The 11,254-nt window shown below is 45.5% G+C and overlaps 1 protein-coding gene across 1 annotated transcript; it reads left to right on the plus strand.

Moving 5' to 3' along the window:
* Positions 1-138: 138 nt before the first annotated feature.
* slc25a42 (solute carrier family 25 member 42) lies at positions 139-10,191 on the plus strand. The gene is made up of 8 exons (XM_035528427.1): positions 139-528; positions 2,912-3,060; positions 4,931-5,042; positions 5,355-5,380; positions 5,580-5,746; positions 6,442-6,558; positions 6,789-6,940; positions 7,494-10,191. Exons 2-8 carry the CDS (start codon positions 2,983-2,985, stop codon positions 7,808-7,810), a joined length of 969 nt encoding a protein of 322 aa, XP_035384320.1. The 5' UTR covers positions 139-528; positions 2,912-2,982; the 3' UTR covers positions 7,811-10,191.
* The last annotated feature ends 1,063 nt before the right edge of the window (positions 10,192-11,254 follow it).

An 11,254-nucleotide genomic window follows, 5' to 3' on the forward strand; every position in this document is an offset into this window, starting at 1 on the left:
GTCTACTGTTTAAACGCGTCAAGAATAAACATGAGCATCAAGCGTGTTCTCGCCAGCCGCCACGCCCCTCGCACTAGCCTATCCAAGCATGTGTCTGTGCTCCCATACTACATTTCCCACAATGCATTTGCAGCTCGCCCTTGCTTGTCAGACACTATATACGAAATGGCACTTAAGCTGCCAGTTGACGTCCAGTTTGGTGCAGTTAAGTCGCCATAAGTAAGGAAATCGGTTTGACTCTTGTCACTTTCTTTAAGGAGAGTTAAGAGACTTTTAGTTTGAAATGCGTGTTCACAAACTGCAGTTGGAGCCCAGTTTATTTACCTATCTTGGCTATCCTAAAGTGCTCTAGTACCGTTAGCCATCTGTTGGCTAAACTGATAGCAATTGTATTAGTTTAGCTAGCTAGCTTACGTCAACTAACTCAAGGGGAGTGGCTGTCAAACTCGGCAAATTGTTAAAAAGTCGTTTTGTAGGTAGGAAACCTGTTTCAGGAGAGGAATCCACGGACGCCTTATTAACAGAAAGGTAAGTCAGAACGTGAATTATATTGGCTAGCTTGCTAACTTGCTAAAGGTTTGATATGAGAAGTGACACGAAGTTTGGCTACAATTTTGCACTGTTTGTTTTCCCCGTTACTCCACGATGGTTTGGGTCCATTTTGTTGTTGTTTGCAAAGTAGATAATTGTTTATTAACTGGAAACACGCAAGTCATGTGGGGTCACCGTATGACTAAAACCATGCTCATGGTGAGGAACTGGGGACATGTTTTCGGGATTGGTTTCAGATGCAGATGTGATGGTTCTGGACTGTGTTGTCACTCTTTTTTTGAACAGTCTAATTTGACTGGGGTTTGGTGTCCGGAGGTCGTTAGCAGTCACACAGGCCTGGCTTTCCCCTGGTTTATGCACAGATAACATCTGTAGGTTGCCACCATACGTCGCGTTTGTACTGATAGTATTGAATCGCAGTCATGGAGGTTCCTTTGAGTTGGTACAAGCCGAAATAAGTGAGTGACAAACGTATATGACCATCCATTTTATTAAATTTTTACTTGGCTAAATGCATGCTCTGATAGGAATTTCTAAGCGTTTCCTTACACGAACCATAATCATACATTTGACACACGTAGAGTCTCAGGGATGTGTGTGTGGATTTTTTTAAGATTGTGTTCTTCAGGAACAAGAAGACGTTTGTTATAACGTTTGTCCATTCAGTTTTCTCTCGTAATTTGAGACGCCCTTGAAAGCAGTGCACTTAAGGTTGAACAAAAGTTGGTGCAGTGGCTGTAAATTGATCCTGAAAAAAGAAAAGTGTGTGTGTGTGTGTGTGCGCGCATGTGGTGGGTTAGTGGGGCAAATAAATTGAGTTGTTTCATAGAAGTGCAAGAAGACTGGGTACGAGGGTGAGTTGGTGCATATGTGAGCGGGAGCACTGCGTTACTTGTTTAGACGATATGCCACACCTCTCAAGCTTTTGGCTGTAATGAGAAAAGAGGTCAGAGAGGATTTTCTGATCCCAGCCTCGGGCCTGTCCGATGAGCTAAATGCAGGCCCTTGTTTCCCTGACAACGCTGCTTTCCTAATTGCTTGCTTCATACCCTTTTTTCAGTCCCCATTACACCCCTACCCCCATCCGTTGCCCTGTCCCAAACCGCTCCCGTCTTCTGGTTTTATTAGTCCTCACTGAGTTAACAATTAACTACCAAAGTAGTGAACAGCAGACGTCCCATGTACAAGTCAGTTTATCTTACGAATCTGTTGGTGTTGGGCCACTACAGCAAATGCCCCTTTCGCTCTTGTACAGTTTTTCAGAAGGTGGTTCACTGCTTGACTTGGAATGTGGTCGCATACAGCCCTTCTTGCTGCTCCTGTCAATCGTATTCACTGCCACTTAGGTGTGTGTGTGTGTGTGCGGGCGGGAGCGCACTGCATGCATGTGTTAGTGTCTGAGACCTTTCACCCAGTGCCTGCAGTGACATGTGAACGCTGTTGCCGGGAATAGCTGCTGGCTGTGGGTCAGCTGGGGCACTTCAGGACTGCTCCAAGTACCAAAAGCCGCTGCCACGGGAACCGTCCGCCCAGGGAACCATCCGCCCAGGGATTTGTGGGTGTTGCTGGGAGACTTCAGCTGTAGCTCGCCGCAACAGCACACCAGAACCCTGTTGTGTGAAAGCCTTGTAGATGTTGTTTGCTCCTTGAGGCTTTAGATAGTGTAGGCTAGTGTTGGCTTCTCTGATAAGCCCCAGTGCCTGACTACATGGCCGCATTTCACACAGGCTGATTGTTTGTAGGAGTCTGATCTCGTGTAACATATTGGCTTTTTAGGAGTGTCTGAGCAAATTGCAGAACAGTATGCGTCTGTCAAAATGCATAAACAACAGCAAGGACTTAACAAACAGGCTTTTCAAGACATCAAAGGAAAGACTTCTTGGAAAACCTCTCAGGAAGCCCATATCTTTTCCTAGAAACGTGCACCTCAGTGGTAGCAGACCCACAGCCTAATTCATTTATTGTAGGCTGAATGTTTCGAATGAAGATACAATAACTGTTTGGTTTGGCGATCATACATTTTTCTCCAACTTCATACATTCTGATGTAATCACCTGACAATGGACACTAAATTTAAAAAAAAATGTTTAAGCAGACTAACATTATCATGCACCTTCAAAGATGGGATTAGCATATGTTTGGGAGTCTTTTTTAGGTTAAAGTTTTTTTATGAAATGTAATGGATGCATGCTTACGTAAAGCTGTGGTTTGTTTTTGCTCCTTATTTATAATCTCTGTCCACTTTCTAATCCAACAGGAACACTTAGTTTTAATATCGTATCTATAGTAAATGTCATGCTGTGACGTGATCTTTTAGCTGTAATATGCTAATTTGCTGGTTTGGATTTTGTTCTTCTAGGGAGTGTGCGTGCGTGCGTGTGTGGCCAGCAAGCCCCCGAGTGCTGGCGTGCATGAGAATAAGGGACAGGCATGGGGAATGGAGTGCAGGAACACCAGGGGGCGCTCACAAAGGGTGAAGTCCTGCCACTTTCCTCCAGCCAATCAGAGGTAAGAATGCTCATTTCCAAACATGCGTAATGCAGAGAGCAGCTAATAGCAGCGTGCAATCAGCAAAGCTTGGAGAAAATAAGAGGACTCCACTTAGTTATTTAGAGAGTAGAATCTTTACCATCATTCGTCAATCATTCTTGTGTGATGTAAATAAAGAGCTGTCATCACGTTGATGTTGCAATGTTGATGTTGCAACTCTGGGATTCAGAATTTGTAACCTGACTCGCAATTTAGAACTGTGTTCCAAAATAACCAGTGTAGGAGTCGTTCATGCCAAAATAGCAGCACATGAATTCATATTATTAAATTGGCTAAGTGACCTAAACTCTATTTCTGTCAAGGTGGGTTGTTTTTTTTGTTTGTTTGTTTGTTTTTTTTGCAGTCATAAAATGCCACATGTCCCCTGGCAGTTTAGCAGACGGCCAAATAAACAGTGACATGAGCCTCACGAGTGAGGTCAGTGACACAATTTCGGTCACTTTGGCTCATCATAGTGTTCGGACGTGGCCAAGAAAGGGAAGGTGCCCTCGTGACTTGTGCATCGATCATGTCCGGTGTCTGTCCAGCTGCTCTGGATGGCCTTTTAGTGTTGTGACATCATATTTCTGCGTATTAGTTTTCTCACATTGGATAAATAGTATGTTTAGTTAAGTTCTGCCTAAATCATTTTGATGCTGTTCTTTTAATAAACATATTGCAGTCTTTTAGGCAGGGCTCCTGCCTTCTAGTTTGTTGCGCAAGTTCGGTTTAATTATCTACTGCCTCTGAACTAGTGGTCGGCCAATTAATCGTGCCATTTTGCGATAATCTGTATCGGCCGATTTTCTTAACTGTATTTAAGTTTTTATCAGATTTCTGTTTAAACTTTGTTAAATAAATAAATAGATAGCTTTTTGATTACCTGTGGACATTTATTTAGTTTATACTGTCTGCAGTGCACTTAATGTGTGCAGATCTACTTAAGCAAACAGACAATGCACACAATAAGTGTTAAATGTTTTATTTGTCATTACTGTTACATTGTTATATTTTAGTAGATGCCAAAAAACCGACAACCTAATAATAGTGGAATATATAATGGTGGAATATATATATGGCCATTGGCCATTGGCCTCCCTTCTCTCTGAATATCGGCGTTAGCCGCTGAAAAATGCATGCCGGCCGACCACTACTCTGAACTGAGCACGCTTAGCAGAGCTGCATGCCGCGCGCCCATCTGATGTCGGTTCACATGCCATGATGTTTGCTCAGACAAGCCCACCATGACTGACACCAGCACGCAGGGACCGGTAAGCACCGGGCAGCTTTGGCATGGACATGCTGCATTTTTCCCTGGTCATGCATGGTTCGTTTTGCACTTTCATCAGGAGATTCATTTTGAGCTAGTGGTGGAAAAATGAGGCTGCGTCGGATGAACTGTGAATGGAGTCCGAGTCCTAGAGATTTACCTCCTGCTAGCTGGCATGTCAGCTTTGCCTTTTAAGTGGTACTGTAGAAGTCCTTAATGTTGTTGTGCTTAGTAATGTAGTATTACTGTTGTCTAGAGGTTCTAACATATTTTTGTTTATTCAAAAGAGGAAATGGTAAGAGTGGTCTAAAGTTTGCCTCTAAAATGGGGTGATTTACAGGTGTTCATGGGCTGCTCAGGGTCCCGAATGGATCGATCTTAAATAGTTTGATTAATTTAAGGTGACCGTAGTGGATCCAAATCTCATAGCGTGTGCATTCATCTGCTTGTGTATTTGTGTAATGCATGCGCACACTGTACATTTGACATTTTTGGCATTAAGCAGGCACTCTTATAAATGTGCTGTATATAGAATTTAATCTGTGGGTTTTTTTTTTTTTTCCTGGTGTCTGTGCGCAGGGCTTCAAGCAGGGCCGATCTGTGTTGAACTCGCTGCTCTCTGGGGCCTTCGCGGGCGCTGTGGCTAAAACCACTGTAGCGCCGCTGGACAGAACCAAGATCATCTTCCAAGGCAGGACACGCTGGACGCATTAGACACACCATCTTAGGCAGTAGCCAACACACGAGCTCGGAAGCAAGCGCATGGTTGTTTTCCAGCTGGTGCCAGATAACGTACTTGTAAACGTTTGCAGTAGCTCATGTACAAGTGATTGAGAGAAACCAATAAGCGTCTGGGATCCAGTCTTTACTTTAAAGTGGTCACTCCATAAAGCCATTGCAAGCACAAAGAACTGTTATATTCTTTTGCAAACATCTGATAGTTTTTTTTTTTTTTTTTTATTCCCCCCCCCCCAACCCCCTTTCTTTGTTTTTCGTATCTTAGTGTCTTCAAACCGATTTTCTGCCAAGGTGAGTGTACATTCCTGTCTATTAGAATCAATAACCACTTAAACACCCTCACAGCGCAGCGACCACGGTTGTATGGTGGAGCGAGCATCACTTGGGGCACTCTCTCTCTCGTCGTAAGGCTGCATGTTACGGTGCACGGCTGCGGGGGCATGTGCGCGACGCGTTGTTGAATCGAAGCCTGTGGTGTCTCCACGAGCAGGAGGCGTATCGGCTGATCTACCGCACCTACCTGTCAGAGGGCTTCTTCAGCTTGTGGAGGGGAAACTCTGCCACCATGGTGCGCGTCATCCCCTATGCTGCCATCCAGTTCTGCGCCCACGAGCAGTACAAGAGGCTTCTGGGAGGCTACTACGGCTTCCAGGGCAAGTGAGTAGCTTCCGCTCACGCTCTCCGCGTCGGGCTCAGTTTAAAGACCGTACATGCTGCGAAGTGTTTCTGTACACACTTACGTACACACACACACACACACACACACAGCCAGTCTGGTTCCTTCTTATTAATGTAAAGGAAACTTATAAACACAAGTTTCTGAGCAAACCAAGGTTGCTAGCTTAAGGTGACACACAAACCCAAGCATATCTGTACTTACATTAACCAAATGTTAGAGAAAGGCGTCTGTTCGAGGATCAGGTCCACTACATGAAATGTTTAAAATGATCAAAGTTTGAAAGTCAAAACCTGATCTCGTTTTTTTGCCATTTGCCTGTCCTTGCACTGAAAGGTTTTTCATAGTGGTGCCTCTCCCATTGGCCGTGCTCTGTCTGAACCCCCCCATGCCAGCAGCCGGGAACCTTATCTACCACGTCAAGGCTGTTGCTGTATCTGATGGCTACAGTTTCAGTGCAGGGACATGCTACTGCTAGCTGAGACGATAACAAAGGGGTGAAAGTTGCAAAAAGATGTAAACAGTGCTGACCGATGTTACTGCCCGTTAATGACCCGCCTATGGAGGCTCATGAAGTCCCATTAATACTCACCCGGGCTGTGACCGTGTTAAAACGCATGAGGCCTGTGGCATACACCATTGTTGCTGAAAGTGTCACTTCTTGTCTCTGCCGCAGAGCTCTGCCGCCTGTGCCGAGGCTGTTGGCTGGGTCGCTTGCCGGCACCACAGCTGCTATGATTACGTACCCGCTCGACCTGGTCCGTGCCCGCATGGCTGTTACGCCGAAGGAGATGTAAGCAGCGCGACGCGTTAAAGGGATGCGCCACAAGACCTTGTCCATCAATGAATGACATCAAGAATGATGTCAACAGGGGCTGGCCATTGTTATGCAAATGAGGGCCTGCAAAAGGGCTCATCTGAGTCCTTAGCCATGTAGTATGTTCATACTGTTTTGTGTCTTTTGCATTCAGTTATGGTACAGGTGTGTGTGTGTGTGTGTGTGTGTGTGTCCCTGCTCCTCAGGTACAGTAACATAATGCACGTCTTTGTGCGGATCTCTCGCGAGGAGGGACTGAAAACTCTCTACAGAGGCTTCGCTCCCACTATACTCGGTGTAGTTCCCTATGCAGGCCTGAGTTTCTTCACTTATGAGACACTCAAAAAACTCCATGCAGGTTTGTGTGTGTGACTGTGTGTTCTGGGCATCGTTCAGAATTATTTTTACAAATGTATGGAAACCAAGTGAATGAAGACGGTGTAGTTATAAAGAAGTGAGAGAACCTGGAGAACTGATCACAGTTTTTGTCTGCACCTGTTGCCTGTCATGGACTGCAGGGCTGTCACATGCTGCCTTCCTGTACCCAGCATGCCATAGCAGTGTCACTTGGTTCACTCAAACTGCAGGCTACTTTCTTTGTACTTTCTCTTTCCCTTGGGTGGGGGGGGGGTGGTTACATATACAATTTGGTTATTGTAGGCTATATGCAGTTTTTGTAGCATGTATCAAGCGCCCCACCCCCCTTGAAGCGTCTTCCCACACGCATGGACATCTTGGCACACGCATGCTGCACACGTGGCCTCCGAAACGTTTCTTGCGTTTGAGATGTTCGGAGGCTTTTCCAGTTCTCAGTTTTTAGTACGCTTGAGTATTTTGTATTGCTCAGAGGGTGAGAATTGGACATGGGGTTATGGTCTTTCTTGACACTGCAACCTTTGTGTGTGTTGCAGAGAAAACGGGCCGAGCGCAGCCCTACTCGTATGAGAGGCTGGCATTTGGAGCATGCGCTGGTCTGATCGGCCAGTCAGCCTCCTACCCACTGGACGTGGTGCGCAGGCGGATGCAGACGGCAGGCGTGACGGGCCACGCGTACGCCTCCATCACGGGCACCATGCGCGAGATCGTCCACGAGGAGGGCGTCATCCGTGGCCTGTACAAGGGCCTGAGCATGAACTGGGTCAAAGGGCCCATCGCCGTGGGCATCAGCTTCATGACCTTTGACCTCACACAGATCCTCCTGCGCAAGGTGGGCTACAGCGCACGATAGACTGGCAGGGAGAACTGCAGTGCAGCAGCCTCTGCCCAGAGGGGGAAGACTTTTACTGTGCCGCAGCTTCCTGTGAGCAGCAGCTTCTGCCCAGAGGGGGAAGACTTTTACTGTGCCGAAGCTTCCTGTGAGCAGCAGCTTCTGCCCAGAGGGGGAAGACTTTGACTGCGACACAGCTCACACAGCGTTGGGCAGGAGGCGTGTCTGGGGAAGTCAGCTGCATGGAGCCGAGGCGGGGAGGAGAGCGACTCCGACTGATGCTCTGTCCACGTCGGCGTGCGGGAGGAGGGGACGACTTTCTTTGCGACACGGCTGTTTTTGTACTTGTGCGTATGCTGCCAAAGGAAGAAACGGAAAATCTGACACACAAGCACAATGGTCAAACTGACGAGCACAGAACTCAGACACGCTAGTAGAGATCTTACTGACAGTTTATGGATGTGTGTGTTTTACATGATGGCTGGACTTTGAAATGAAATAGTTTAGAGGTTTTTGTTTTCTGAGTTGGAGAATAAGTCAGTAGAGAGTCTGTGTCTGTGTGTCTGTCTGTGTGAGAGAGGTACAGACAGACCTTATGTCCCGTAAGCCCCTCCCTCTTCACTGATGTCCCACGTGTCTCTGCAGGATCCCACTAAGTGCAATACGCTCATTCGTTTCTCGTTCTGGCGTTGCCATGTATGCGGCGGAAACTCCTCTTTCTTCTGCGCGTTGCTGTTCTCTTGCCCTTTTTAAATTTTTTTATTTTTTTTTTAAGATTTCTTCCCTGCCACGCTCCTGCCTTGTGTGTGATGACACACTCTAGCTGCCTTGAAATGAGGGCTGATCAGACCCTGTATCGATGTAATTTCATCTCACCTTTTAATACATCTGACAAAAACCAGAATGTAGTAAATGTACCTGTAAATTCTCTTGGTGGGCTGTCATGAGAAGGATATGAGGAAGACAGGAAGCAGCGCCACCAGTCCAGCGTATCCTTAGGTCCTCCCACACTCTGGTGACCAATGATGTCGTCTGCCGTGTCTGCAGCCGCCGTGTTTGGCTCGCAGTATATGCGTCGCCACGTGCACCTCTGAGTGCACAGGGCAGCCGTACATGTTGCGTGCTTGCTTGTGTGTGTCTACTTGCCTTCTGTGTTGCTGTGGAGTCTCCACATTGTAAGTGTGAGCTTGCTTGGTGTCATGGTGTCCACCAAGGCCTGATGCTAAGCCCTGTGCATGTGGGGTTTGCCACTCAGGCTATCTGAACACGAGCATGTGCTTAGTGCCTCCGCAAAGAGAACAGAAAGGCCCACTATGAACAAAATGTAGCTCACGTCAGCACCTCTCTTGCTAACTCAGATCTCCAGTAGCACAGGGCAGTTCTGAAGCTCACTGGGAGTGCAGTAAATATGAGCTCATTGCTAATGAGGAGCACAGTTGTGACTTCAGTGTAACTGCATGACTCATTTCTGTGCTAGTTTTAACAACTTGGTAACGTGTTGTGAGTAACCTTTTGGTAACACATTTGCAAGTAATATTTGCATATCTGCTAACTTGTTAAGGACCTCATATTACTGGCTACCATATTATCTCTGACAGAATGCTATTGTAAATTATAGATATCTGCTTTAATTCACCTGCGTCTAATCCAGACACTGTTATTTCAGTGCGGCTTTGGTCCAGGCCTGTTATTTCAATGATGTTGGGTACAATGATCACAGATGTTACTGATGTTGCTAAATATGGCCTTGACCATTTTTTCCATATATTTTTATGAAAGCCGTTGTATTTGAATAACATTTGAACCATTTTATCTTTTTATTTTTATCTGTTCATGCCCTCTACTAATAACACCCTCTCCACCCCTCAAAGTTTTCAATAACAATCGCTTTAAGCCAAAGCACAGTTCAGGATGCTTGGATGTTTTAGCTGGCATAATGGCATTTTAGAGCCTTCAACATGAAAATACAAGAGGCCTGTTTAAATCCCCAAGTCAGCTAAATCCAGGCTAAAAATGTCCTGAGATGGTCATTCCAGCCAGCCGACCTGTACTTCAACACCACTGAGGACCTCCAGGGTGCCATGCAAGTGTTGTATAAGTCTAATCTTGTAGAGAATACTTGAAACTTTTCTAACTTCTCTTGTTACACCCATAATAAAAATGTAACCATCCCGTATTTTGCTGAGAGATGAATTATAAATGTGGCGGGGTAGCTGCCTGTTTCATGCTGACAACTTTGCGTTGGTGTCAGTAATCCCTCTGTGTTGGTGTTTTTCCAAAGCGAACATGATCTCAAGCTGAAATGAATGATTGATTGATTCAGAGTATTCTGATCTCCAGGCTGGTTTTAAGTAAGTTATTGTGCCAAGTGAATGTATATTAAACTAATGAGATTGCAATCATCCTGTGTCATGGCCTTAGTAATTTAAACAAATGGTGTCTGAAAGAAGCACACTTGAAATGCGTGCATATGAATGCTTCACAGTTTCTCATGAAGTTTGTTTTAACCTACCTCAAAAAGCCTAGTAAGTGTTTTACGGTGGAAACTTTATAAAACTTAGAATACTTTATAGCAGGAAAAACTCAATAGATTGATGCGTTTTGAAATACGTACACACGCCACTAGATGGCGCAACCTGATCACTGTTAAGTGAGTTAGGCTTCGTCTCTGCATTTAACCTTCAGTATGTGTTCAATAGGCAGCTTCCAAACAATTAAGAGCACTGCAGATGGGTGTGTAAAATTATACACATTTATAATTAATTCTAAAGAAATACCCAGCATGTGTATATTTGCATATTGTCTTTGTATTTTAATTCTGATTGTTACATCTTTTTAGTACTGTTACACTAAAGTAATTGGTTGGCTGTGGCAATAAAAGCTTAAATTATGACTTGGCGTGAACATCAAAATGGCATCGGAATTTCTATTCTTAGAAACACCAGTTTTCTCACACGCCACGTTTGACATGAAATATTTGTCACCTAACAGTTAGTGCTTTTCCACTCCCAGACGTTTTTCGCACTAGTGAATCAAATAGTTTTACTCATATTTCGCTTCCCTTGTCGAAGTTGACGACGGAAGGATAAAGTGAAGATGAAGAACAAAAGGAGCCGCAACAGCCGCTCTGCTGGCGCCTGGCGTGTCCTTTAAAACGCCACTAGGTGGCGCCACGGGGCAGTGCAAGTTAAGTGGACCCTGGCTTCTGCCGATGACCTGAACTTGACCTTCACGTAGGCTACACTTTGGCTAAAAGGTCCACACTGAGATGCTTTTCGGCGCGATTTTGCGCAGTATGTATGTCGTCATCCTGACAATGCTGTGGAACCTTGTTCAAAACGTAGCGAGATCGCTGACAGTTGAGCACCTTGCTGTGTATCCTGTGTGTAGGGCTTAGTGAACATGAGGGGTCCATTGAGTGTATGGCTAGAACAGAATGTGCTGGCTGTACTGCTACTTGGTCTG

Source organism: Electrophorus electricus, chromosome 7 (assembly GCF_013358815.1).
Source record: "Electrophorus electricus isolate fEleEle1 chromosome 7, fEleEle1.pri, whole genome shotgun sequence".
In the NCBI taxonomy this organism is placed as follows: domain Eukaryota; kingdom Metazoa; phylum Chordata; class Actinopteri; order Gymnotiformes; family Gymnotidae; genus Electrophorus; species Electrophorus electricus.